Source organism: Scyliorhinus torazame, chromosome 7 (assembly GCF_047496885.1).
Source record: "Scyliorhinus torazame isolate Kashiwa2021f chromosome 7, sScyTor2.1, whole genome shotgun sequence".
Taxonomy (NCBI): Eukaryota; Metazoa; Chordata; class Chondrichthyes; order Carcharhiniformes; family Scyliorhinidae; genus Scyliorhinus; species Scyliorhinus torazame.
This window is the reverse complement of record NC_092713.1, coordinates 140034228-140059880: the sequence shown is the minus strand read 5'-3', so window position 1 is coordinate 140059880 and position 25653 is coordinate 140034228. Positions and strand designations below refer to the sequence as shown.

The window sequence follows — 25653 nt, the reverse complement described above, 5'->3', positions numbered from 1 at the left end:
TACACCTAAACTGCACATCTTTGGACTGAGGGGAAACCTGAAACCTTTTATTGGTAGAGGAATTGAGTTTCGGAGCCATGAGGTCATGTTGCAGCTATACAAAACTCTGGTGCGGCCGCATTTGGAGTATTGCGTGCAATTCTGGTTACCGCATGATAGGAAGGATGTGGAAGCATTGGAAAGGGTACAGAGGAGATTTACCAGAATGTTGCCTGTATGGAGGGATGATCTTGTGAGGAAAGGCTGAGGGATTTGAGGCTGTTTTCGGTAGAGAGAAGAAGGTTAAGAGGTGACTTAATTGAGGCATACAAGATGATCAGAGGATTAGATAAGGGGGAGAGTGAGAGTCTTTTTCCTCGGATGATGATGTCTGGCACGAGGGGGCATAGCTTTAAATTGAGGGGAGATAGATATAGGACAGATGTCCGAGGTAGGTTCTTTACTCCGAGAGTAGTAAGGGCGTGGAATGCCCTGCCTGCAACAGTAGTGGACTCGCTAACACTAAGGGCATTCAAATGGTCATTGGATAGACATATGGATGATAAGGGAATAATGCAGATGGGCTTTAGAGTGGTTTCACAGGTCGGTGCAACATCGAGGGCCGAAGGGCCTGTACTGTGCTGTTATGTTCTGAGCACCAGGTGAAACCCACGCAGGCACGGGGAGAGCATGCAGACTCCGCACAGACAGTGACCCAAGCTGGGAATCGAACCTTGGATCCTGGAGCTGTGAAGCAACTGTGCTAACCGCTGTGCTGCTAGGCACGTGTACTGAAGTTGCACCTTGTATATCTGTGCTTTTGGTGTGATCATTTGAGGAGAGATTCCTCAGTTTTGTAGCTGCCAGCAAGCAAGGCAACAGGACTGTGAGGAATTGAAAATGATTGTTTTGTAATAAGGAAGAGAGGGCCAGAGACGCACACAAGCCAGCATCTCACAACTTAAATCTGCAAAAGAGCTGCCCAGAAGAGTTCACGGCAGGACAAAGCAGTGCTGGTGTGAGTTCCAGGGGCTCTGGTGAACAACACATTAAAAGTAGCTGAAATCAGGAACAAAGCAATATAAAAATAATTTCTTGAGGTATAGCTTTATTAATTGTGGCAATGCAAAGCCGATGTGTGCTGTATGCAGGGAAGTACTAGCAAATGAAAGTTTAAAGTTCTCAAAACTTCAAAGGCATTTGAAGATTAAACATGGCGATTTATTTTTTTCAAAGGATGCAGCGCGACTGTAAATCCCCAGCTGAAGTCCTTGGCAGAAATGTTCCATTGAATGACAAAGCGCAATTAGTCTCTTACATAGCTTACTCTGTAGCCCAAGAGAAAATGCCCCACACTGTCGCATCTAGCTGCACTGATCAACAGTTTTTGTCGCTACATTCCAGAGGAGAAGTTTCAGATTTTAAAAAAGAGGTGGATGAAAAATCCTTTCAAATTTGCGATCCCAGAGTGAATTATTAACTTTCAGTTGACTCCAAATGAAGAGACTCCACGTCTGCGCCTCACCTGTGACAGCACATTAAAAACATGCCACAAGTAAATGTAGCTGTCAGCATTCTGGAGTAGTGTCTCTGGAGGAGTATCCAGTGCTGAGTAAGATGAGCATTTTGTTGTTTTTGCCCTTCATTACCTACATCTGCGAGGTTGGATTTTCCATCCTCATAAAAGATGAAGACAGCCCAAAGCAATCAGCTGAACTCAGCACCTGCATTGCCCTCTCCTCCTGTGAACCTGATTGGAGTGAGGCTCACCTATCGCATTAAAGGTGAGATAAAATAGCGGGCTGCGAAGGTCGCCCCGCATGGGTTGTGAAGATCGGCTGGTTATTAAAAGTGGATCCTGGGAATAAACATTTTTAAAAGGCTGGTCTAAATGACCATGCTGCATGTTTAAACCTAGCCAGTAACTGTCAATAAGCTGTTTGACCATGGATAGCATTGCAGCTGAGCCTGATCATGCCCCTTCAAACAATGTAATCTATTCAATAGATGACCATCAGAAACCCCTCTCTTGTGACCAATTGTACCCCAGTTCTCAGCAGCCAAGAAAAATAACTTGCCCTGGGGTATGATAACTAAATTTTGGCTCATGTCACAGTTACTTGTTGCTTATTTCCGTGGAGGCCTTTGCTTTCACAGCTGTGTTGTAATCCTCTGTGAGGTCAATCCCGACGTGTTTTTTTGTTATTGTGAAATCTTTATTTTGTGCTGTCTGAATGTGTTCTTTTTTTAATTTTAATGCTGAGCACCCATGGGCTCATAGCCACTGTTATCCTCATTTTTTTTCTATTTCGGTAGGTTGTAAATAAAATGAGACTGCTGAGATTTCTGCTTGTGAAATGGAAAATACATTATGGAGTGGGATAGCCACATTTTGGGATAGTCTGAATTCTGCTACATTCCTTTGAGAGGAGCTGAGGAACATCTATTTGAACTCATGCCTGGGTTTGATTGCTTTACAGTTAGCTTGCTTTATCTGATTATACCCAGTCATTTATTTTTTACCTTTGCTTTTGTGTGGCAGCAATAAATATTAAATACTCTGGTAGACCAGCCTATGACTTGGAATCTGGCATGTTGCATCTGTTTTCCTTTATTCTGAAGACCCCCACAAGTTGCACCTCAACAATTGAAGTTGGATTTAAAAAAAACTATTGGTCCGTATTTTCTTGTTCACTGATGTTGTGCATTGGGATCCTACAGAAATCCTGATCTGACTATATGCGCAGTAATGTCCAATGGGCACTTTTGCACTGCCCGGGCTTTTCCGAAAATGCTTCTGACACTGACCTTGGGCGTCAGAAACTTGGGCCTATTCTTTGATACTTGTCCAGATAATTAATCTATTGTGACCTGTTAGTTTCTGGCACAAGTCGGCAGAGCCTCCCTCCTCACCCCAAACCATCCGGAAGATATTGGCCATGAGTTCCTGCTTGCCAATTTTCAATCCTTGCACCCAGTCCAGGCCACTTAAGTGGTCATTAGATTTAAGTGAGCCCTCGAGGGTGAGAATATTGATAAAGGAAGACTACAGCCAAGGATGACACAATTCTTATTCAATAGTCACGCTTAATTTTTTGCCTTCCATGTTCAGAATCAGTTCTCCGACGCTGGTTCACTAAGCATTATCACAGAACAGGTTTGAGAAACTGATTATTGATGCTTTATATGATGACGGTTTAAGCCAGACTGCCCAAAGAGGGGTGATGCCTCTTCCGCTATGGATCTTCCAGGGGTTCTTGTTGGAAAACAAATAGTCCCACTCTCCCTTCTGAACTGAGAAACCCTGAAGCCAGTGGCTGAAGCCCTACTGGTTCAAGACAGACTTGGTGCTGTTCTAGCCTGTATGGTTCAGCTACTCCCTGGATGAAATTGCTGAGTTTGTAGGAAAATAGAAACCGCAAAACGTTGTAAAGTCTAGTTTTGTCAGCCAGTTATTTAACTTGATTCATCTGCACCTCCACCTCCTGCACCGGTCATTGCTCCATATCTCTTGATGCCTTGTGTCTGACGAGAATATGAGCATGAGCGAGGATAGATCTGTGTCTTGAAAATTTCAGTTTGCAGTCTTTTGGGCAGGGGGTTCCAGATTGTTGCAACCCTTTTATGCAGGAATAATCCTTCTGCTCTTGACTCCTGTATGAGTTAATTCTAACTTTGAAGATTCCCTCACTGAGAAAATAATTGCTCTGCATCTGTACTATATCACATCCTTGTCTTTAATTGGATAACCTCAACATTCTAAACATGAGAAAACTAACCACCTGTAAACTTGTCCTCAAGTTAACCCTTTTTTCTCCTTAAAAAGCCAATCAAAATGGCTGAGTAATTGGATTCCCCCTTACTTGTGTTTGGAAATAATGAAGTTGTCAGTTTTCAAATATCTTCAGAACTGAAGAAGAGTCCTATTCGACTTGGTTTACAGTTCATGCCTCAGGAACTGGCCATTCAGCCCTTTGTTTCTTGTCCTGCTCTGCAATTCAGCTAAATCATGTCTTATCGGCATCTACCTGCCTTTATTCCTTTGATGCCCTTGCCCGACAAAACTAATCTTGGTCTTGGAAGTTGCAGTCCTTCCAGAGGAAGAGTTCCTGGGGCAGACAGCACTTTTTCTTTCTATCCCATCCTTCAGAGAATCATAGAATTCCCATAGAACAGAAGGAGGCCATTCGGCCCATTCCTCTGCTCTATCCCTATAGTCCCACCTAACCTGCACATTTATGGACTACAGAGCACCCAGAGGAAACCCAAGCTGGCCTGGGGAGATAGTACAAACTCCACACACTCGCCCAAGGCCGGAATGTAACCCTGGCACTGAGGCAGCTGTGCTAACTATGCTGCCCTTAAAAGTTACAAAGCCAGTTCAGAGTGGACAGGTCAAACCCTTAATCCATCTCATTGTTTGCTCCAAAAACCAATTCAACTTAAATCCAATTCATGGTCTCCACAAAAGTAACATACAAGATCCAAGCTGACATGATTTCCGGCTTGATCTTAACCAAACGTGTATCTAGGTGGTGAAAATTAATTTATCGGGAGCCAATGATGCAAGCGGTCACTTGTTTTATGAGGTAAGTCAGCAGAAGTAAAAGACATGTTAAATTAAGTGAGATTAGATTTGAATTAATGCCACCAAGTGCTTTAACTGGAGCCATTTGTACTTTAAATAGTTCAGATTGCACTATGACTTGGGCAGGTTGCAAATTTGTGTTCCCAGATTAATTTTCCATCTGTGTCCCTGGTAGAATGGAATTCTTGAACGTTGTATTCTTTCCACTAACGCATCATTAGGAAGGCTTTCAAATAAATGATGAGTTCTAATTGCTGTTGGAAATCCTGTATAATATTCCAAAACTTAGCTTCTTTTGCAGCTCCCCCCACCCCTTTTCAACCCCTCACTCTGAATTATTTGTTGCCTATCCAATTCATGAAATATAAAACAGATGTGAAAGTATTAAGGAGTAAAAATATGCCTGCAGCAGCAATCGCCCATGCTGACTTGCACTATCCAGCTGAAACGTATAAACTATAATTACAAGGTAACATGCAAACTCTTCTCTCAATCGTGCAGTGCTTCTCACAGCTTGGTCTTTGGTTTTGTTATGGAATTATTAATGGCTTCATATTTATCCTGTTTATTATTCCCTAAAAGCTTCCCCACACAAGGCAGGGATTTCTGCTTCAGCTGTGCCCTTTCGTTAAAACCATTATCACTGTTGCTTTTTTAAAATGACAACAAAGGAAGCCTCTGAATTAGCTGCATCTCAACATGTTCGTGACAGCATACTGTTGTTGTGCCAGATCCTCAGTTGGCAGGAAAATGCAGTGGCAGTTGGACCCAGCTGTCACTCTGAAGTACAGTTGGTTAGAAACTTGATCAACGCATGGGGGACCACCTCGTCCTTGGGAGTGAAATGCATCTCCTGCCAAGGTCAGGGAAGGGGAGACTTGAGAAAGATTGATTGAACATTTGATCTGTTTCCCACAATCCAGCTGTGGCTTTCTCCTTTTCTGTTAGCTCTCACTTTTAGAATTTTTTCAAGATCGATTTGAAAATTGATTGGAATTGTACAGTAATTGTGTTGGTGTGGTGGTACAAAATTTTTCTGTAGATAATGCCAGATAATGCCAGCTGTTACTACTTTTGTACTTAAATGGTTTAAAGATTTAAAAAGTGCTCTACATTTAATTGAAATATACTTTGTAAACTTTTTTTTGTCATTTGGAACAAGTCTTGGAAATACATTTCCTGTGGCTATAGGCTTTTCCTGATTCTGGCACAGTTGAGAAGCAGACAACAAACTAGCCGAGGAAAGTTCAGAGGTTCAGACTTTATATCAAAGTTCAAGCCAGGCAGCCCAAAGAGAGCTAAAATTCCCCACTCTCAGAAGATCATTTGTATTTCAGCTGGTCACTTGATGTAAGGGAGATCAAATTTAACATATGGGTGCTTGTTGCCATTTTAGCTACGGGAGCCTGAAGTTCTCTGTCTTCAGCCTTGATCTCTGCGCACTCTAGAAAATCACAAAACCATTCTGTACAAGACCACCACCAACTAACAGTGACTTCCATGCTACATCTACAAGATGCACTGCAGAACTCACTAAGTTTTGTTTGACAGCACCGTCCAAATCCACGACCACTAGCATCTAGAAGGACCAGTGCAGCAGAAGCCCACCACCTGGAGGTTCCCCTCCAAGTCACTGACCACCCTGACTTGAATATATATCGGCATTCCTTCAGTGTCGCTGGGGAAAAAATTCTGGAACTCCCTCCCTAATACACAGTGGGGTACCTACACCACAGGGACTGCAGTGGTTCAAGAAGGCAACTTAATACCACCTTCTGAAGGGCATCTAGGATAGGCAATAAATGCTGGCCTAACCTGTGAAGCCCACAGCTGTAAATGAATTTTAAAAACAGGCTGAATAATCACTTGGGCAGATTGTGGGAGAGATCTTGCATGACACTGGTTGTGGAGTAAAATCCGAGGTTTGCTTTTTTTTTCTTTATTTTCCCCCCCCCCCCCCCGCCCGCTTTAAAATATTTCCTGTCAGCTCAGCAAACATTTGGTAATTTAACTTTGCTTCTAGCCAAGGCAAGCCTGCTTCAAAAGTAATTAGAATTTCTAAAAACAATATTGTTGGGAAATGTGAGGTCTATGATAATGTAGTGGAGAGTTCAGATGTGATTGAAGCCAGACTGACCCACTTCCTGTTGCGTGCTGTGGCCTGGGGCTGTAGAACAGAACTCTCTGAATTTAATTCCACAATGCCTGTGGAAACGCGCTAGACTGAGTTAGAAGCTGTTTTCTGCCAAAGATCTTACTGGCCTTTTCTGATGACTGGATTGAAGTAGAAATTGTAAGCCAGCGGGTGGGCAGATAAAGAATTTAATACTGAAAGATTGTTTACGTAGGATTATGGTTTGATATTGTTGCTGTGTGTCCAAAAATAACTTGTAAGTTTCAAATTTGTGTTTTAGCATTAATCTAACTTGCACAACATTTTTGTTCAAATTTTATCATTTCTACTTCCTACACGAGGAGTTTTTTTACCAACTGATTCCATTAGCTGTGCTAACATCGAAGACTGAAAATGCTTTTTTTTAAAAAACACTTCTGGCAGCGTCTGAAGTGAAAAACAGACTTAATGTTGAGTTCAATATGACCCTTCGGAATCCTTAGTTTCTCTCACCACAGGTGCTGCCAGACCTGAATTTTTCCATTTTCTGCTTTTGTTTCAGATCTCCAACGTCAGCAGTATTTTGGTTTTATTCTAATAGCTGTGCATTCAGTTCAGAGAAAGTGTTTGTGTGATTCAGATTTTACTAGGATAGCTGAAGGGAGTTGAAGTTAGTGCCATTTTCTAAAAGCCAAGTGTAATTTTTGTGAAAGTCCAGTCATTAATCCAATGTACTACCTTTAAGATGATATTGTCCTCTGTATTCTGTTGGTCAGGATTCCTGACCGATTCTGGATCGTGCAGGAAACAGCAGGTGCCAGTAACACGGTAACAGACACGACCGGCCTGGGTGCACCAGGTGCAACAATGGTTATATCTAGGGGTACAGATCCATCTCCCCAACAGATGTTGACTGGCCCTTTTGTGTTTGCAGCATTTTCTGTCCTGGGCTTGAACGTATAATTTTAGCCACGTACGCAGCTGCACAAACACAGTTAGTAGAGGAAATATTATCTGGCAAGACCACTGCCATCAATACACTACAATCACCGGCATTGGGAATTCGCATTTGCTGAAGAAGAGTGGAGTCGAACATTGACATCCATGTGCTGTGGAATAAATAGCAGCTGGGAGCTAAGTGGTCCTCTGGAAGAATATTTGTATCATTCATTTCAGAGGGGCCCAAGTGGTGGAACAGTTGAAACTGCGACTGATTGCGAGTTCATCATGAAGTGCAAGATTTATTACAGCAGAATAAAAGTGAACGTGTGCACTGATTATTAACCAGGGTTAACCTGGGTATTAACTGACAGAATTGGTGCCATTCTGGCTAAAGTAGGTTTTGACCGCAAGGAAGGTTGGCAGCACTGTACTGCATGTAACACTATCTGATTTGGTGAACTGCATTGGACTTTCAGTACTAGCTCTTCTTGGAGCGCACAGCGAGTATAGAATAAATCTCAAATTTAATGCTGATATTGAAACTAGCCAGGAAGCATTGATGAACAGATGGAGAGCTGAACTAACCTGGAATGTTTAATGTTGAAAAATCCAGGTGGCTGGTTAGCTGGATGACATTTATTCCATTCTATCGTATCACTTCTATCACACCCTTCAAATGAATGTTCTTAATCACCATTCAATAAAAAGAAACTTTATTCTGGAGATAATTGTAAACCTCAAGGTACTTAATTTTTACATTTAAAATTTCCTCTTCCTTTATGTAGTAAAGCAGGCCAGATTCCCACTGGCAGCCCAGATGTGAGCTGAAATAGGGTGCCAGCAGGCCATTTAACCAGGGGGGTTGGGGGGGGGGGGCATGCAACAGGTCCTATTCTGTACTTTCTCCTCAAAAGCAGATACTTCTCATTGTAGTCATGAGGAGCCCTCATGATCCCCCTCCCTACACGAGTTTAATTGAGGTACCCCCACCTCTGTCTCCAACTCATTGGACCTGGGACATTCTTTTTTGACTCGGGAAGCTTTTTCTTAAGAGGATAATGATTACTGGGAGTTACCCTCTGGAGGAGTTGGTGTATTCGGAGTACAAAGAAGTGCAATCATCAGTGAGCTAGTCATGTGTCCTTCTCGTGTGCCTGCTGTGTTTTGGCTTTGACTGTTTTTACAAAATGGTTTCTGTAGTACATGAAATGACCAGTTAATGCCAAATCAGATGAATGTTTTCTGCCTCCCTATCATTGTAATCTCTTCCAGCCCTGAAACAGTCAACATCTGTGCCCCTCCAATTGTTCATCCCCAATTTTCCTTTTTTTTCCCCCCATTCCATTGTTGGCGACCATGTCTTTTGCTACCTAATCCTGAAGCTGTAGCATTTCCTCCTAAAACTTCTAATCTCTCCTGCGATAAGACTCCTCAAAATTTATCTTTTGACCAAATGTTTGGTGGCCTGTCCTACTTTCTCTTCATGAAGCTTGGTGTCCGTTTTAGCTGATAATACTCCTGTGAGGAATCTTGGGCGTGGTTTCTTCCATGTGAAGATGCTGTGGAAATGAAAAGTTGTTGTCGCAGTAAATTGTACTGCATTGTGTTGACCTTTTATCTTTGCACCCTGTAGGTGGAAGGAGACGAGGTGCCACCAGGTCACGCCATCAGTCAGTTTGAAACATGCAAAATCCGTACAATTAAGGCTGGGACCTTGGAGAAGCTTGTAGAAAATTTATTAACCGCTTTTGGTGACAATGATTTTACCTACGTCAGCATTTTCCTCTCGACGTACAGAGCTTTTGCTTCTGCTGATCGTGTGTTGGATCTCCTGCTGGACAGGTGAGAACAAGTATCTGTTTAATGGCAGCGTAGAAAGGGTTTTTTTGTCAGTTTATTTTCATATCATTAATCTGTCTTTCTGGCTGTGAATCACTGAAGCTCATCTACTGGGAACAACAATGTTCACTGGTCATGGACTGAGCATCCCACCCAGCTCTCTGCTGGAGGCACCGACCCAGCTGTTTAACTCCATTGGCACAGTACCATCTAAAACTTATTGAAACTAGGCGCAATGCTTTTCTCTGTTGCCTTGTAGAAATCAGTGGCACATTCCTTGCTGGACACCTTAAGGCTAGCAAAAGATTGAACCCACTGATTGCTATGTTAGAGGGGTTGCATTCAACGTTTGTCTTGACTGATGGTTTTACCAGAATTCACAAGCAAAACACACTCATTCAATATGGTAAAATGTTAAATTCTCATATACTTCCAAAACATTTGTGTAATATTTTGTTTTCCAGGAGATTAATTTGTGACTTTTTAGCACCATAATTTCCTCTACCCCTGTGCAACAGACGATGCTTCCAACAATCTTTCTGCAGCCGTATGGATTTTTGATAACACCCACATCCTATAACTAGTATGGCTAGTTAGTACGTTGTATCTTTGCAACAAGGCAATCAAAGCTGTTGCCAATGGTCAACGACTACAGCAAATGTTATTTGCCGAGAAAGCCAGATTCCAGAAGGCAAATTGTCTTACTGATCCTAACCCTTTTTTTGTATTCTGAAATAGAGGTTAAAAAAGACTACTGATCACAGGAACACAGAATTCCAGTAACAATTTTTGGGGATTTTAAAAATTAAACTATTTATTATTTAGAAGAAAAAGAACTTAAGCGCACAAGACAAAATTACACAGTTAAATCAGTCTTGCAAAGCATTTTCCCACCACAGAAAAAAATTACTTGGTCAGGACTCACAAACTAAACACCTTCTAAGCAGCACTTCCATATAGATTTTTAACTAGAAAAAAAATCCAGTAAAGGCAAAAACTCCTACTTTAGTAACATTATACCCCACAACTTCTAATTCCCTTCCACTCTGTTGTGAAAATCTAATAAAATTCAGAAACAAGGCTACTTTCTGAATTGAAGATTTTTCTGGTTTCTGGGTGGCTGTTTCAGATTTCATATCTTCTCTCAGCACAGAACTGATTGCAGGATGCCTTCCCCAAATAGCCAAGTAAAACTCTGGATTCCATTGTCTTTGAACTTTACTTTTCCGAAATATAAAAATATTTCATGTTTTCCTATGGCCTCTACCTCTGGGTCAAGTAAAATTTAATAACGTTCCTTACTATCCTTTGAAAGTTAACAACTGAAAAACCAAGTCTCTATCTAGCTCTGAACTTATTCACTTCCTCATGGCCTCTCCTCTCCCTGAAAAGGAGACATTCAACACAACGAAGCACCCCGTCTAGAGGTAACTGGATAAAGCATAGCCACAAAACAATCTGTGGCAATATTTATGCTTAAATGTTCACAAAATAACTCTTGTGATCTTGGCCTCAGAGTACAAATCTTACAACGTTTGAAAAGTGCAGTGACTGGTTTACCATGATGTTCCGGCACCTGTTTTAAAGTTTAATACCATGACTGGCTTTGTGAGTAGGTTGGAGCTACCTGCAACTGCATCAAGTAATATTCAGAATGGGTAATGTCTGAGGTGGGAGGAGTAGGGGTGGGGTTGGAGAATAAAATAACACTTTAAACAGGGCATAACAACAACCAAAGTTTTTTAATTGAGTGCTGAAATCAAAGCCTTTTTGGTAAATCTGAGATGTTGGTCAAATAATGTCTGTTTATGCCTGAAATATGCAAGATACCGCAAATTATTCTGGAGCAATGGCAGAGAAAGTGCATTTTAAATGCCATTAGTGATAAGACTTTGTTTTCTCCTTGCCCTTTTGTACACTTTTGGTGCTTCACAAGTGGTTAATTGGGGTCACTGTTTGCAAATCACAAGGGGTATCACCACTGCTGAGCTGATGACCTTTGGTTGGTGGAAGAAGAATTTGCCAAATGTGCTATGATTGGAATAGTTAAGATAATTGGCAAAAGAGCTGGAGAAGATAACATTTTTCTTTAAAGCTGTGAGCTTGTGATGTGGAATGCATTGCCTGAAATTGTGGGGGAAGTGGATTCAATAGCAACTTTTGAAACAAGGTTGGACATATACTTGAAAGGGGAAAATACTGCATGGCTCTGCGGAAGGTGTGGGGCTAATGTATAGCAGTCTCCAGAGCTAACACAGGTACAGTGACCTGAATGCCCTTAAAATGTACTGAGAGTCTTTGATTCTGAAATAGAAAATGCTGTCACCGTACCAGAAATGGTTACACTGCTCCTATCTTCCCTCAAGGCTTCCCCAATCATGTTTTCATAAATATTGTGCACCACTTGCGGTGACGGCGGGAGGGAGGCGGCCGCACAATGGAGGGCTCCCGCTCGGGAACGGCATTTTCGGGGCTTTAAGCCCTGTCGCAGGGCGAAGGCACGGAGGAGGCACAGTGAAGACACAGGAGGAAAAAAACTCCAAGAAGAATGTCGAGGGTGAGCAAATAAAAGGCTTAAAAAAAAAAAAACAGCTGAAGGTCTGTCGGGGAGTGGAAAGGTCACCGCGGGGTCACGGAGCACAAGGGAGGCCGCACTGCTTACGGCTGAAGAAATAACTAAGGTGATGGCCGCGGAATTTGAAAAGCAGTTGGTGCAGATTGCGAAATGCATGGAGATGGTGAGGAAGGAGATGAGGGAGGTTTTGAGTGTGCTGGTGGAGGAGGCGGTTTCCCCGGTGAGGACTGAGGTGGCGAACGCAGTGGCGGAGGTGCAAGAGCAAGGGGAGGCGCTGAAGTAAGTGGAGGAGAAGTTATTGCAGCACGGTGATCAACTTGCCTCGATGGGGAAAGAGATGCGGAAGGTGATGGATACTAACAAGGATCTGCGAGGGAAAAATGAAAGACCTGGAAAATAGATCCAGGCGACAGAACTTGAGGATTGTGGGGCTGCCCGAAGGAGTTGAAGGACCGAAGCCGACTGAGTATTTGGCCGCGATGCTGACAAAACTATTGGGGGAGGGGGAGGATCCCTCCCAATATGAACTTGATCGGGCTCGTCGGTCGTGGAGACCTGTACCAAAGGCGAGTGAGCCGCCAAGGGCAGTGACTCTGGGCTTCCGTAGGTACAGTGTGAAGGAGAAGGTCCTGAGCTGGGCCAAGCAGAAGCGGGTGGTGCAGTAGGCTGGAGCTGGTATACGTGTATACCAGGACTTTACGGTGGAGCTGGCAAGGAGGCGGGCTGCCTTCAACCGGGTGAAGAGGGCACTGTACATTAGCAAGGTGCGGTGCGGCATTGTATATCCAACGAAGCTGAGGGTGACTTACAAGCTCAGGGACTTTTATTTTGGAAAGGTGGAAGCAGCGGAGGAGTTTGCAAAAGCAGAAGGACTGTGGCAGAACTGACAAATTGAGGAATGGCCATGTGCCGATATAACCTCATGACTGTATTTTCTTTTTTGTATCACTGCGCGTGGGTTTAGAGACTAAAGGAGCCAATGTGGTATATATTTCGACAAGGGAAGGGACGGGACTTTCACTTGAAATGAGGGTTCTTTGGGGTGTAGGTGGATATGTGGGGTTTGTGTGCTAAAAGGGGATCTTTGGGCTTTCCTCGGGCCGGGCAAGTGGGAAAGGGACCCGGGCGGGGGCCTCCACGCTGGCCGGTTTAAGCCGGCCAGTGAATGGGAGTGAGGTGGGGGGAGGGGCTGCGGCCATCGGCGCCTGGCAGAACAGGGTCCGAGTGGTCTAGCCGGGGTGGAAAGTTAGGGGGGGGGAAGGAACCGAGGTGGGAGGAGGAGTTTTACAAGAGGCAGTGGACGGGAGGAGCTGGTGACCTGGGGGGGGGGGGGGGGGGGGGGTGGGGAGCTGTGTAAGATTAAGGGTGACTACGGGTAATCCCTGAATCCTTTTTGTCATTTGTTTATGTAAACATGCGAGTTGAGGTTTGGGGGTTGGTGGGTAGATGGGATCGTTTTTATTATGGGGACTGACATATCTTGCTGATTGTTGTTTATTGTTGATGGATGTAAATGTGGGAGAAAATGTGAAAAAGGAGGAGAATAAAACATTTTTAAAAAATAAATAAATAAATATTGTGCACCGTTAAACAAGTAAATGCAAAGAAGGAAAATACTGAGCAAAGATAATATTGGAGTTAATGGAAAGGGTTTTAACAAGCTAGCTGATCAAGGCTCAAAACTTTGAACCTGGAGCAGAGTTTTTCAAGGCTGGAAGACAATCGTAGATGCAAGTGCTTGTTTTAACATGAATTAATTTGTGCTTTGTAACCAATTGCAGATATGGAAACTTTGACACACCAAAATGCGAGGCAAATGGAATTCTAAATTCTCCAGAAACAAATGCAGTAAGCAGAAAGTAAGTTTGATCTAATGTGTGACTAAGTTTTGCTTCGATCAGAATACAACAGCATGAAAGAAAATTGCTGGCAGTTCCTGGAAGATTATGCATGAAGTAGTTCATGGAGGAATCCCATTGCAGTGCAGCAAACACCATACCTGACCATAGCAATCATATTAAAGATGATGTTTGAGTGCCTCTCTAACATTTGCATCATTCTTAGAAATTAGAAAACTTCTATTTTAAGAAAAATATATATATATCACTAAACATCCAAATATCTTTAATGGAAATGTGGTTGTCTATTAGGCAGTTTTGAACTATTGAACAAAAATGAACTGTCATCTCTGCTGCACCCCCCCCCCCCCCCTATCTCCCTCCAGCCTCCCTTTAGTGCCCTGAAAACACCATCTGAATGTTTTGAAGAAAATAAATCATGCATTACAGTCATATGTCTAGAGTGTGACCTGTTCAACAAAACCAGCTGATCAAAGGTTGAAATACTGAATCCCAGAGTCTTCATTTTTTTAATGACAGCCAATTATGGATGCAACTGTTTGTTCAAAATAACTTTCTTCATGACCAATTTCAGCTACAGAAACTGTGACAGTCCCAACTGTGGTGAAAATCAAAATCTTAGTTCTTCACGAAAGCTTGCAGTAATCGGAAGGTAAGTTTAATCCAATGCGTGATCATAGAACTCTTAAGATATTGAAGAAATGTGTTTGCCTCCTCCTTCCCCATCTTCTCCTCTGCATCCCCTCCACCCCATCCCTCCCCCAGCCTCACTATGGTGTCCTGATGATCTTTTGTGGAAGTTGAAGGAGAAGAATCACCACCCGGTGCAGTCATCCACCCACAATGTGACCAGTTTAACAACCATTTTATCAAGAGTTTAAACACACAGTCTGCAGGGGTTTATTTTAAATGGCTGATGGCCAATTGTGGCCAGATGCTTGTTGAAAATGTCTTAATTTATGCTTTTTGATGAATTGCAGGTATGGAAACCTCGACCGCACAAACTGCATTGCAGATGTAAAGTGTGTTTCTCCAGGAACAATTGCAGCAATCAGAAAGTAAGTTAAATTCTGCTTCATTCCTGGCACATCAATGGAAATAGGAATTGCTGGAGAGCCAGAGGTTCCTGTAAGATTGTGATTTGATTTGATTCTTTGAATGCATCCTACGGAAGAGCAGGGAATGTCATTCCAAACCATAGCAATCAATTTAATGAGACTGCTTGCTGCCTCTATTATTTGCACTGTTCCTAGAGATTAGTGGGATTTTATTAAACAAATTTATGAATATTTGAAGTCCTGTTCGGAGTGTTGATCTGATCCTGCTTTGGCTGACAGCGGGACCCAGGGCAGCACGTTGCCAGTGGTGACCAGAGACTGCCACTAGGGCCACTATCCAATTAATGATGCAGAACCAGTCCCAAGAGCTTCCAGCTCAATCAAAGCGCTGGTGCCCTGTTTACATGATCGAGAGAAAGCTACTAGTGATCCCTCTAGGCAGAAAGTGGTCATCAGTTGTATCGTAATTGGCACAATTGGCTAACCAGTGGGATTGCTGAGCTGCCTACCCTCGCCACTTTGGCAATTGAGGAATGGCAGTGGGGTGGGCTCACACTTGCCTCTGACACCTCCCTGCTCTATTGCCAAACTTCGCATCTCCCAGCTCATCACCAACTGTCCAGGGAAATGCATTCCTGTAAAAACACACGTATTTAAGAACTCTTCAATGAGTAACTGGAAAATTGCTTGCCCTTCAGGCATTTTGCTTCCAGCCTCACTGTGCTGTCCCGCAAACTTGCATTGAAAGTTTTTGAAGAGAAAGAAAATCACAATCTTGTGCTATGATGCATCTTAAGTGTGACCTATTTTACCAAGCCCAACTGGTCAATGCTCGAAATACAGCATCTTCAGTTTGCAGGGTTTTACTTTAATGCATTTAATTTTGGCTGCAAATACTTGCTTTAAAATGGCTTAACAGTGCTTTTATGACCACAGCTATGAAAACTCTGACAGTCAAAACTGTGAGGAAGATGGAAATCCATGTTCTCCAGAAACCAGTGCAATTAGGAAGTACGTTTGATCCGATCTTTGACTAAAATTTGCTTCATTCCGATTACAACAATGTAAATGGAAATTGCTGGAGAGCTGGCAGTTCCTGTAAAATTCTATAGCAATGAATTCATGAAGGGATATAATAGTGTAGCAAAGATCGTTCCCAATCGCAGCAATCATGTTACTGCCTCTCTACATTTGCCTTATTCCTCGAGATTAGAAAGTTTTCCGAATTAAAAATTACATTAGTAGAGACCAAAGAAAATACAGTACAAACCAGCTGATGAAGTGTTGAAATATTGAATCCCAGAGTCTTTGGTAATTTATTTTATTAACAGCCACTTGTGGACACAAGGGTTTGTTTAAAGTAACTTTCTATGTGACCAATTGCAGTTGCGGAAACTATGACAGTCCAACTGGTGAGGAAAATGCAGGAACAATTGCAGCAATCAGAAAGTAAGTTCAATTCTAATTCATTCCTGACACATCAATGCAAATCGGAATTGCTGGAGAGCCAGAGGTTCCTGTAAGATTGTGATTTGATTTGATTCTTTGAATGCATCCCACCGAAGAGCAGCGAACACCATTCCAAACCATAGCAATCACATTAATGAGACTGCTTGCTGCCTCTATTATTATTTGCATTGTTCCTGGAGATTACTGGGGTTTTATTAAACAAATTTATGAATATTTGTGAAGTCCTATTAGGAGTGTTGATCTGATCCTGCTTTGGCTGACAGCGGGACACAGGGCAGCACGATCCAGTGGTGACCAGAGACTGCCACCAGGGCCACTATCCAATTAATGATGCAGAACCAGTCCCAAGAGCTTCCAGCCCAATCAAAGCGCTGGTGCACTGTTTACATGATCGAGAAAAAGCTGCTAGTGATCCCTCTAGGCAGAAAGTGGTCATCAGTTGGTATTGTAATTGGCAGAATTGGCTACCCAGTGGGATTGCTTAGCTGCCTACCCTCGCCAATTTGGCAATTGCGGAATGGCAGTGTGGAGGGATCAGACTTGCCTCTGACAACTCCCTGCTCTATCGCCAGACTTCGCATCTCCCTGCTGATCACTAACTGTCCAGGGAAATGCAGTCCTGTAAAAACATTCTTATCTAAGAACTCTTCATTGAGTAATTGGAAAATTGCTTGCTCTTCAGGCATTGTTTACTTCCAGCCTCTGTGTTGTCCCGCAAACTTCCATTGAAAGTTTTTGAAGAGAAAGAAAATCATAATATCGTGCTATGATGCATCTTAAGCGTGACCTATTTTACCAAACCCAACTGATCAATGCTCGAAATACAGCATCTTCAGTTTGCAGGGTTTTACTTTAATGCATTTAATTTTGGCTGCAAATACTTGCTTTAAAATGGCTTAACAGTGCTTTTATGACCGCAGCTATGAAAACTCTGACAGTCAAAACTGTGAGGAAGATGGAAATCCATGTTCTCCAGAAACCAGTGCAATTAGGAAGTACGTTTGATCCGATCTTTGACTAAAATCTGCTTCATTCAGATTACAACAATGTAAATGGAAATTGCTGGAGAGCTGACAGTTCCTGTAAAATTCCAAAGCAACAAATTCATGAAGGGATATAATAGTGTAGCAAAGATCATTCCCACTCGCAGCAATCGTGTTACTGCCTCTCTACATTTGCCTTACTCCTAGAGATTAGAAAGTTTTCCAAATTAAAAATTGCATTAGTAGAGACCAAAGAAAATACAGTACAAGCCAGCTGATGAAGGGTTGAAATATTGAATCCCGGAGTCTTCAGTAATTTCTTTTAGTAACAGCCGCTTGTGGACGCAAGGGTTTGTTTAATGTAACTTTCTTTGTGACCAATTGCAGCTGCGGAAACTATGGCAGTCCAACTGGTGAGGAAAATGGAAATAGTGTTCCTGCAGGAACAATTGCAGCAATCAGGAAGTAAGTTCAATTCTGCTTCAAGAAATGAGAAATGAAATGAATGAATGAAATCGCTTATTGTCACGAGTAGGCTTCAATGAAGTTACTGTGAAAAGCCCCGAGTCGCCACATTCCGGCGCCTGTTTGGGGAGGCTGGTACGGGAATCTAACCGTGCTACTGGCCTGCCTTGGACTGCTTTAAAAGCCAGCGATTTAGTCCAGTGTGCTAAACCAGCCCCTGCCTGACACATCAATGCAATATTAATTGCTGGAGAGCCAGAGGTTCCTGTAAGATTATAATTTGATTTGCTTCTTTGAAAGCATCCCACGGAAGAGCAGCTAACGCCATTCCAAACCATAGCAATCACATTAATGAAACTGCTTGCTGCCTCTATTATTATTTGCACTGTTCCTAGAGATTAATGGGGTTTATCGCTTCTCGGCTCTTTGGCCAAGATCAAGTGACTGTAGATTGAGCCTTTGGTTCAGATCTGGTATGTCTCTCTTGTGGGGACCATGAATTGGATTGAATTTAAATTAGTTTTTTGGAGCAGGCGAGGAGCTGGATTAGGGGTTCGCCCCTGACCCACACCCTGAGCCCTGGCTTGGTAACTCATAAAAGGAAAACATTTTTTTTTAAAAAGAGATTAGTGGGGTTTTATTAAATAAATTTATGAATATTTGAAGTCCTTTTTAGGAGTGTCGATCTGATCCTGCTTTGGCTGACAGCGGGACCAGGGCAGCACGATCCAGTGGTGACCAGAGACTGCCACCAGGGCCACTATCCAATTAATGATGCAGAACCAGTCCCAAGAGCTTCCAGCCCAATCAGAGCGCTGGTGCCCTGTTTACATGATCGAGAAAAAGCTGCTCGTGATCCCTCTCGGCAGAAAGTGGTCATCAGTTGGTATTGTAATTGGCACAATTGGCTACCCAGTGGGATTGCTGAGCTGCCTACCCTCGCCACTTTGGCAATTGAGGAATGGCAGTGGGGTGGGCTCACACTTCCCTCTGACACCTCCCTGCTCTATTGCCAAACTTTGCATCTCCCAGCTCATCACCAACTGTCCAGGGAAATGCATTCCTGTAAAAACACACTTAGTTAAGAACTCTTCAATGAGTAACTGGAAAATTGCTTGCCCTTCAGGCATTTTGCTTCCAGCCTCACTGTGATGTCCCGCAAACTTGCATTGAACGTTTTTGAAGAGAAAGAAAATCACAATCTTGTGCTATGGTGCATCTTAAGTGTGACCTATTTTACCAAGCCCAACTGGTCAATGCTCGAAATGCAGCATCTTCAGTTTGCAGGGTTTTACTTTAATGCATTTAATTTTGGCTGCAAATACTTCCTTTAAAATGGCTTAACAGTGCTTTTATGACCACAGCTATGAAAACTCTGACAGTCAAAACTGCGAGGAAGATGGAAATCCATGTTCTCCAGAAACCAGTGCAATTAGGAAGTACGTTTGATCCGATCTTTGACTAAATTCTGCTTCATTCCGATTACATCACTGTAAATAGAAATTGCTGTGGAGCTGACAGTGCCTGTAAAATTCTGCAGCAACAAATTCATGAATGGATATAATATTGCAGCAAAGATTATTCCCAATCACAGCAATCATGTTACTGCCTCTCTACATTTGCCTTATTCCTCGAGATTAGAAGGTTTTATGAATTAAAAATTGCATTAGTGGAGACCAAAGAGAAAACAGTACAAACCAGCTGATGAAGTGTTGAAATATTGAATCCCAGAGTCTTCAGTAACTTCTTTTAGTAACGGCCACTTGTGGACGCAAGGGTTTGTTTAAAGTAACTTTCTTTGTGACCAATTGCAGCTGCGGAAACTGTGACAGTCCAACTGGTGAGGAAAATGGAAATAGTGTTCCTGCAGAAACAATTGCAGCAATCAGAAAGTAAGTTTAATTCTGCTTCATTCCTGACACATCAATGCAAATAGGAATTGCTGGAGAGCCAGAGGTTCCTGTTAGATTGTGATTTGATTTGATTCTTTGAATGCATCCCACGGAAGAGCAGCGAACGCCATTCCAAACCATAGCAATCACATTAATGAGACTGCTTGCTGCCTCTATTATTATTTGCACTGTTCCTAGAGATTAGTGTTTTTTTTTTTTTTAAACAAATTTATGAACATTTGAAGTCCTGTTCGGAGTGTTGATCTGATCCTGCTTTGGCTGACAGCGGGACCCAGGGCAGCACGATGCCAGTGATGACCAGAGACTGCCACCAGGGCCACTATCCAATTAATGATACAGAACGAGTCCCAAGAGCTACCAGCACAATCAAAGCGCTGTTGCACTGTTTACATGACCGAGAAAAAGCTGCTAGTGATCCCTCTAGGCAGGAAGTGATCATCAGTTGGTATTGTAATTGGCAGAATTGGCTACCCAGTGGGATTGCTGAGCTGCCTACCTTCGCCACTTTGGCAATTGCGGAATGGCAGTGGGGAGGGAACAAACTTGCCTCTGACAACTCCCTGCTCTATCGCCAAACTTCGCATCTCCCTGCTGACCACTAACTGTCCAGGGAAATGCAGGCCTGTAAAAACACACTTATCTAAGAACTCTTCATTGAGTAATTGGAAAATTGCTTGCTCTTCAGGCATTGTTTACTTCCAGCCTCACTGTGTTGTCCCGCAAACCTCCATTGAAAATTTTTGAAGAGAAAGAAAATCACAATCTTGTGCTATGATGCATCTTAAGTGTGACCTATTTTACCAAACCCAACTGATCAATGCTCGAAATACAGCATCTTCAGTTTGCAGGGTTTTACTTTAATGCATTTAATTCTGCTGCAAATACTTGCTTTAAAATGGCTTAACAGTGCTTTTATGACCGCAGCTATGAAAACTCTGACAGTCAAAACTGTGAGGAAGATGGAAATCCATGTTCTCCAGAAACCAGTGCAATTAGGAAGTACGTTTGATCCGATCTTTGACTAAAATCTGCTTCATTCCGATTACAACAATGTAAATGGAAATTGCTGGAGAGCTGACAGTTCCTGTAAAATTCCATAGCAACGAATTCATTAAGGGATATAATAGTGCAGCAAAGATTATTCCCAATCGCAGCAATCATGTTACTGCCTCTCTACATTTGCCTTATTCCTCGAGATTAGAAAGTTTTATGAATTAAAAATTGCATTAGTAGAGGCCAAAGAAAATACAGTACAAACCAGCTGATGAAGGGTTGAAATATTGAATCCCAGAGTCTTCAGTAATTTCTTTTAATAACAGCCACTTGTGGACACAAGGGTTTGTTTAAAGTAACTTTCTTTGTGACCAATTGCAGCTGCGGAAGCTATGGCAGTCCAACTGGTGAGGAAAATGGAAATAGTGTTCCTGCAGGAACAATGGCAGCAATCAGGAAGTAAGTTCAATTCTGCTTCATTCCTGACACCTCAATGCAAAAATAATTGCTGGAGAGCCAGAGGTTCCTGTAAGATTATAATTTGATTCTTTGAAAGCATCCCACAGAAGAGCAGCGAACGCTATTCCAAACCATAGCAATAACAATGAGACTGCTTGCTGCCTCTATTATTATTTGCACTGTTCCTAGAGATTAGTGGGTTTTTTTTAAACAAATTTATGAACATTTGAAGTCCTGTTCGCAGTGTTGATCTGATCCTGCTTTGGCTGACAGCGGGACCCAGGGCAGCACTATGCCAGTGGTGACCAGAGACGGCCACCAGGGCCACTATCCAATTAATGATACAGAACCAGTCCCAAGAGCTACCAGCCCAATCCAAGCGCTGGTGCACTGTTTACATGATCGAGAAAAAGCTACTAGTGATCCCTCTAGGCAGAAAGTGGTCATCAGTTGGTATCGTAATTGGCACAATTGGCTATCTAGTGGGATTGCTGAGCTGCCTACCTTCGCCACTTTGGCAATTGCGGAATGGCAGTGGGGAGGGATCAGACTTGCCTCTGACACGTCCCTGCTCTATCGCCAAACTTCACATCTCCCAGCTCATCACCAACTGTCCAGGGAAATGCATTCCTATAAAAACACACGTATTTAAGAACTCTTAAATGAGAAATTGGAAAATTGCTTGCCCTTGAGGCATTGTTTACTTCCAGCCTCAGTGTTGTCCCGCAAACGTCCATTGAAAGCTTTTGAAGAGAAACCAAATCACAATATCGTGCTATGATGCATCTTTAAACGTGACCTATTTTACCAAACCCAACTGATCAATGCTCAAAATACAGTGTCTTCAGTTTGCAGGGTTTTACTTTAATGCATTTAATTTTGGCTGCAAATACTTGCTTTAAAATGGCTTAACAGTGTTTTTATGACCACAGCTATGAAAACTCTGACAGTCAAAACTGTGAGGAAGATGGAAATCCATGTTCTCCAGAAACCAGTGCAATTAGGAAGTACGTTTGATCCGATCTTTGACTAAATTCTGCTTCATTCCGATTACATCACTGTAAATAGAAATTGCTGGAGAGCAGACAGTTCCTGTAAAATTCTGTAGCAACGAATTCATGAAGGGATAGATCATTCCCAATCATGTTACTGCCTCTCTACATTTGCCTTATTCCTCGAGATTAGAAAGTTTTATGAATTGAAAATTGCATTAGTAGAGACCAAAGAAAATACAGCACAAACCAGCTGATGAAGTGTTGAAATATTGAAGCCCAGAGTCTTCAGTAACTACTTTTGGTAACGGCCACTTGTGGACGCAAGGGTTTGTTTAAAGTAGCTTTCTTTGTGATCAATTGCAGCTGCGGAAACTGTGACAGTCCAACTGGTGAGGAAAATGGAAATCGCGTTCCTGCAGGAACAATTGCAGTAATCAGGATGTAAGTTTAATCTGATGTGTGAGTAAATTCGGAGACCACAACAATGTAATTATGTATTGCTGGTGAACGAACAGTTCCTAAAGCGAATACCATCTCGACCATAGCAATGACCAAATGATTGAGAGCCCCTCTAATAATTGCATTATTCCTAGAGGTAGAGTTTATGTGGGGAATGTTGTGTGTTGGCGGTCGGTAATGGTGTGTGTGTTGGCGGGGGTTTTGGCATGTGGAGGGGAGTTGGCATGTGGAGGGGAGTGGGAATTTGTTGATGTGTTGGGGGATTTGTGGGTGTCGACTGCCAGGGTTTACATGGTGATTTCACCATGTGGTGGCAGGCAGGCCTGCCTGACGTGGTCAAAATGCCTATGGAGACAGGTAGTAGTAACCCTTGGTGTTTTAACTGTACTGAAACAGCTTGGCTAGGGTCAAAGCAAGGTCTGGCACACAAGTCTTCAGTACTATTGCTAGAATGTTGTCTGGATCCTCTACCTTTTGCAATGTCCATGCTTTCAGGCATTTCTTGATATCACATGGGGTGAATCAAATTGACTGAATATTGGCACCTGTGATGCTGGGACCTCTGGAGGAGGCCGAGTTGAGTCATCCATTCGCACGTTTGGTTGAAGGTTGTTGCAAATGCTTCAGCTTTGTCTTTTGCATTGATGTGCTGGGCACCTCATCATAGAGGATGGGGATATTTGTGGAGCCTCCTCCCGTCAGTATCATAGAATCCTTATAGTGCAGAAGGAGGCCACTTGGCCCATTTGAGTCTGCACCAACCCTCCAAAAGAGCACAGTGCCTAGGCCCACTCCCCTGTCCTATCCCTGTACCCCACCTAACCTTTGACACTAAGAAGCAATTTAACATGGCCAATCCACCTAGCTTGCACATTTTTGGACTGTGGGAGGAAACCAGAGCACCCGGAGGAAAACTACACATAATGGGAGAATGTGCAAACTCCACACTGACATCGCCAAAGGCCGGAATTGAACCCGGGTCCCTGACACTGAGGCAGCAGTGCTAACCGCTATCCTATCATGCTGCCATGTTTAGTATTTTAATTGTCCACCACCATTCACACTGGATCTGCCAGAACTGCAGAGCTTTGCTCTGATCTGTTGGTTGTGGATTAGTGTAATTCTGTCTATCACTTGCTGTTTACTTTGCTGGGCAGCAAATAGTCCTGTGTTGTAGTTTCAACAGGTTGGCACCTCCATTTTTAGATATGCCTGGTTTTGCTCCTGGCATGCCCTCTTACGATACATTTCCCTGAACTAGAGTTGATTCCCCAGCTTGATGAGAGTGAGGAAGATGCCAGCCAATAAGTTACAGATTGTGACTGTATACAATTCTGCTGCTGATGGTCCACAGTTGTAGTGTCACACAACGTGATGGAAACTATTCTCAATGTGAAGACGGGACTGCTGTGGTCACTCATACTAATTCTATTATGGGCAGATGCATCTACGACCAGTAGTTTGGTGAGGATGAAGTAAAATAGATTTCCCCTCCTTATCCCTCACCATCTTCCAGCAGCTATGACCAGCTCAGTTTGTAGTGGTGCTACTGAGCCAATCTTGGGACATTGAATTCCCCCACCCAGAGAATAATCTGTCCCCTTGCCATCTTCAATGCTTCCTCCAATTAGGAGTACTAATTCACCAAGCCTCCTTCGACAGCACCTTCCAAATGCGATGACCTCCAACTACCCGGAAGGACGAGAGCAGCCGATCATGGAAACAACCATCTCCTGCAAGATCTCCTCCAAGTCTCACGCCACCCTCGCGTGGAAATATATCGCTGTTCCTTCACAGTTGTTGGGCCAAATTCCTGGAACACTGAGGATGTTCTGATAAGGCATCAACTGCAGTGGTTCGGTGAAGTGGCTCGCCACCACATTCTCGAGGGCAATTTTGAGTAGGCAGTAAAAATTGCTGACTGAGACAATGTTGGCCAACACCCTTGAAATTTTTTTTAGTTCTTCAGCTGAGCAGAATCTTTCAGCTGAGGGGGACAGTGACCATTAGAAGGTTTTTTTTTTTTTTTTTTGCCCATATTTGACCTGAGTCCATGAGATTGAGGTCCAGAGCTGAAGTTGAGGACTCCCAGGACAACTCCCTCTCGAGAGTATGCCATTGTGCAGGTGGAACAGGACATACCCAGGTTTGGTGAGAGTGATGTCTGAGACATTGTAAGGTGTAATTCTGTATGAACACTGTTGGGCTGCTGCTTGACTAGTCTGAGGGATAGCACTGTCAATTTTGGCACAAGCCCACAGAACTTCTGTTTGGAAGGGGAACTTTGCAAGGTCAACAGTGTTGGGTGTTGATGCATGATCAATTGCACAAAGACTAAGGTTGGGTACAACTGTGGCTTTATTACAGTCAGATACATGGCCTCCTGCTGCAGCTGGCGAAATGGCAAGGCACTGGAGGTCATGCATATTTATACAGTTCTCCGTGGGCGGAGCCAGCCGGCAGGAGCTACCGGCGAACCTGTAGTGCAGGTCCTACCGGCGAACCTGTAGTGCAGGTCCTACCGGCGAACCTGTAGTGCAGGTCCTACCGGCGAACCTGTAGTGCAGGTCCTACCGGCGAACCTGTAGTGCAGGTCCTACCGGCGAACCTGTAGTGCAGGTCCTACCGGCGAACCTGTAGTGCAGGTCCTACCGGCGAACCTGTAGTGCAGGTCCTACCGGCGAACCTGTAGTGCAGGTCCTACCGGCGAACCTGTAGTGCAGGTCCTACCGGCGAACCTGTAGTGCAGGTCCTACCGGCGAACCTGTAGTGCAGGTCCTACCGGCGAACCTGTAGTGCAGGTCCTACCGGCGAACCTGTAGTGCAGGCCCTACCGGCGAACCTGTAGTGCAGGCCCTACCGGCGAACCTGTAGTGCAGGCCCTACCGGCGAACCTGTAGTGCAGGCCCTACCGGCGAACCTGTAGTGCAGGCCCTACCGGCGAACCTGTAGTGCAGGCCCTA

The 25653-nt window shown here is 43.4% G+C and overlaps 1 protein-coding gene across 18 annotated transcripts in view; it reads left to right on the top strand.

The window, feature by feature from the left end:
- The window catches only part of LOC140426606 (ral guanine nucleotide dissociation stimulator-like 1), a 409325-nt gene that overhangs the window by 298840 nt on the left and 84832 nt on the right, over positions 1-25653 (top strand). For 8 of the 18 annotated variants that reach the window (XM_072511576.1, XM_072511590.1, XM_072511592.1 and 5 more), the window contains 14 exons: positions 9256-9464; positions 13818-13895; positions 14470-14547; positions 14876-14953; positions 15890-15964; positions 16340-16402; positions 17344-17418; positions 17794-17871; positions 19236-19310; positions 19686-19763; positions 20709-20783; positions 21159-21236; positions 22169-22243; positions 22595-22672. In XM_072511576.1, the coding sequence (XP_072367677.1) occupies positions 9256-9464; positions 13818-13895; positions 14470-14547; positions 14876-14953; positions 15890-15964; positions 16340-16402; positions 17344-17418; positions 17794-17871; positions 19236-19310; positions 19686-19763; positions 20709-20783; positions 21159-21236; positions 22169-22243; positions 22595-22672 (1193 nt within the window). The remainder of the gene's footprint in view (positions 1-9255; positions 9465-13817; positions 13896-14469; positions 14548-14875; positions 14954-15889; positions 15965-16339; positions 16403-17343; positions 17419-17793; positions 17872-19235; positions 19311-19685; positions 19764-20708; positions 20784-21158; positions 21237-22168; positions 22244-22594; positions 22673-25653) is intronic. The other 10 variants (XM_072511581.1, XM_072511578.1, XM_072511580.1 and 7 more) reach the window with 10 other exon arrangements.